This window comes from Anneissia japonica, unplaced genomic scaffold, assembly GCF_011630105.1.
Source record: "Anneissia japonica isolate Jap-2015-1 unplaced genomic scaffold, ASM1163010v1 scaffold287986_len575832_cov185, whole genome shotgun sequence".
In the NCBI taxonomy this organism is placed as follows: Eukaryota; Metazoa; Echinodermata; class Crinoidea; order Comatulida; family Comatulidae; genus Anneissia; species Anneissia japonica.
The window spans coordinates 572,056-575,105 of record NW_022692348.1 but is presented as its reverse complement, the minus strand read 5'-3'; the positions used below and the strand labels follow the sequence as shown (position 1 = coordinate 575,105).

The 3,050-nt window shown below is 33.9% G+C and overlaps 1 protein-coding gene across 1 annotated transcript; it reads left to right on the top strand.

Moving 5' to 3' along the window:
* Positions 1–1,964: 1,964 nt before the first annotated feature.
* On the top strand, positions 1,965–2,306 carry LOC117100288 (complement C1q-like protein 3). Its single transcript, XM_033239939.1, has one exon. It carries the CDS (start codon positions 1,965–1,967, stop codon positions 2,304–2,306), a length of 342 nt encoding a protein of 113 aa, XP_033095830.1.
* Positions 2,307–3,050: the final 744 nt, after the last annotated feature.

Sequence of the window (3,050 nt, the reverse complement as noted above, 5' to 3'; positions counted from 1 at the left end):
AACAAACAAATATAGGTTATTAAAATTTAATACATTTTGTACTTTCATTATTACAAGACAAATATCGGAAGTTCAAAAAATTCTATTATATAAAAGGTAATCAACACAAAGCAAGATTCATTCAGTATACAAGACAGTACCAGAGAAACATCACACTAGACAACCAGCAAACAGCAAAATTCTCAAAGCAACAAACTTTACACAAGTCAAAACATTCTCTCGGCAAGAAGACTAAGGGCAAATTCTCTTAGAAGACTCTGGGAAGATTTTTTAGGTAAGTAAATTTGAAAATTTTCTTGAACCTTCATTAATACTTTGTATCATGCCTTTGCATCTAATAGTAGAGTATACCTTCAAATCAGCTGCAACCAGTAGCACTTACTTAATTTTGGTCCTCTGCCTCTATTTGGCAAGTCCGCATTCATCTGTTTCTCCTTGTTCTTCTCTTAGTGTCTCATAGTTATTATTTTTCAAGTCATCCAAGAAAGCAATATGCTTTCTTCCTTTTTGCACCTTTCCTATGCACCGTCCTTTATTATTACTGTTTTCAGTATTTGATTATGTTAACACAGTACATGTCCTATTCATGTTTTCTGTCTTCTTTTTATAGTCCACCATTTGTAGCACATCTTCATTTGATCTTTTGTCTGTGTATTTAACTTCAATTATCAATTATATCCATGACCACATCTCAAATGCTTCTGTTCTGTTATTGTCTTCTGTTTCAGTGTCCATGCTGCACTTGCATACAACGCAGTACTCCATACTATTGCTTTAATGATTTGTTTTCTGACTTTGAGGCTGGCATTCTTTGTTAGCATATACTAACTATGAATTTGGTTTTGGCAATTCTAATTCTTTTAGTGTTCTTTTAAGATCTAATTCATGTACTGTTACTATACTTCCTAAATGACAGAATTCTTATACTTGTCCAATCTGTAGGCCTATGTGTTCATAATAAATTTCATCTTCCTTCATTCAGAATGTTTTCAAACTCTCATAACTTTAGTTTTCTCTTATCTATTTTCATGCCATATCCTCTTCTACTATTTACTAAATCTATCCATTATTCTTTAATTGTAATCCTGTATTGGCTTGTATCCAACCTCCATAATTTTATTCCAATCACTCTATCAAATACTTTTTCATAGTAAAAATGATCAATTGATCATTCCACTATGTTTCTAAGAGTTGCATTTGCATCTCTTGTACTCCGGCTCTTCAAGAAACCGACTAATCTCTTCCAATGTAGCTTCAGATGTAGATCCATAAAAAAGTAAGAAAACTTAATTCCACTGTGGGCATCATTCAACAAAGTATTCTTAAAATTAAAAATACTTTTGTTTTCTTATTATTAAGAGCTGTACAATTATTAAATTATCTTTCCCCTTTTTTTTTAGACTAAATGTTATCTTTCAATCAAAGTTCTATGCCTACAAATAACTATGGATGAAACACTTGCTCTCATGCTGTGGATAATTCTGATAAGAATATCAGCCAAAAATTTAGGTTCCTTTAGTTCAAAATAGGCATACTGTAGGCTAGTTTCATCATGGGGGTGGGGGAGGGGGTTGCATAAATTGAGAATGTGGGGCTTGGGAAAATTGAAAATGCAGAACTAAATCTCTATTCCAATGAAAACTTAACAGTCCTCTTAAAATAAATTCTAAACATTAATTTTATTAATTTTCAGATTCAAAATGTATTTTGCAGTTGCCATTCAACTCGGCATAATTTTCATCATCCAATCAGCTGCTCAACGTGAAACCCAAGATTGTAGTGGCTGTTGTACTCCTACTGCAGGGATTTCTGGAATTCCAGGCATCAATTTTGTCACTGGTGCTCCAGGCCCAAAAGGGGAAAGAGGAGAGAAAGGTGAACAAGCTACTACCACAATCAGCCAGCCTAAATCTGCCTTCTCAGTTGCATATAATAGAAACCCTGGCCGCTTACCCATTAGTCCAATGAAATACCCGTTAGTAATTACCAACTTTGGTAATCACTACAATAAAGAAACAGGCAAGTTTGTCTGTCAACATCCAGGTATCTATGTTTTCCAATTTACATCAGGGTCAACTAACGGTGATACCTCATTTTCAACAAGCATCAAGAAGAATGGGAAACGCACTGCCTCAGCATTAGAGAGTGGTTCAGGCTACAAATCAATTAGTAACATGGTAGTTCTTGATTTAGTAGCAAACGATGAAGTGTGGACTGAGCCTATTAATACCAACTATAACTATTACTATTGTGATAGCAACAACCTCTGTTCTTTTTCAGGCTTCCTGCTTTATGCATCTTCATAAGGAATTTTCGAAAGATTATTAATTACAAATCAGCAAATTGCAACAGAATTTGAGAAAAAGGATAACAATATAGGCATTAATCATTTAGGCATTTTTACCTTTTTAATGCTACATTTAATAATCATAAAAACAAAATTAAAACTAGGCATAATGATTTTCATATTTCTGTCCTTTTTTTTCTCAACAAATTCTTTAGGCAGCATTCAGATGTTAACAGCAAAAGTAATTTTTGTCAAATTAAAGATCACATATTTTAAGATGAGTTGTACTAAAGTGCGAGGCAGCGAGGCAAAACGACGATTCATGCGAGGCATCGTTTTGCCATTGCCAAAAGTGCGAGGTATAACAACGATTCATGCGAGGCATCGTTTTACATCGAAATATGTGCAGAGAACAACGAAAATCCAATGTAAAAGTAATATCACGTACTATTTAATAATTATGCGTGATAGTATTGTCAAATTGCTACTTAATTTGGTTTGCTACCACAGTGGATTAATTTTTCTCCGCCTAGGCCTAGGCTTAGGCTATATAGTCAGTAACATCGCTGATCACAGGGGCGGATCCAGGATCTGCTGCATTATTTTTTATTCCCATACAATTAGGGCAGAAATTATAGAGGGCGCTATTTAATGTCAGTTTAGTGATCGTATAAATGATTACAGCAAGCAAGACCTAAATTAATAATTACCAATTAAATGAAAGTTTTGTTGGCCTACTGAAAAATACAATACAATGTAGCTA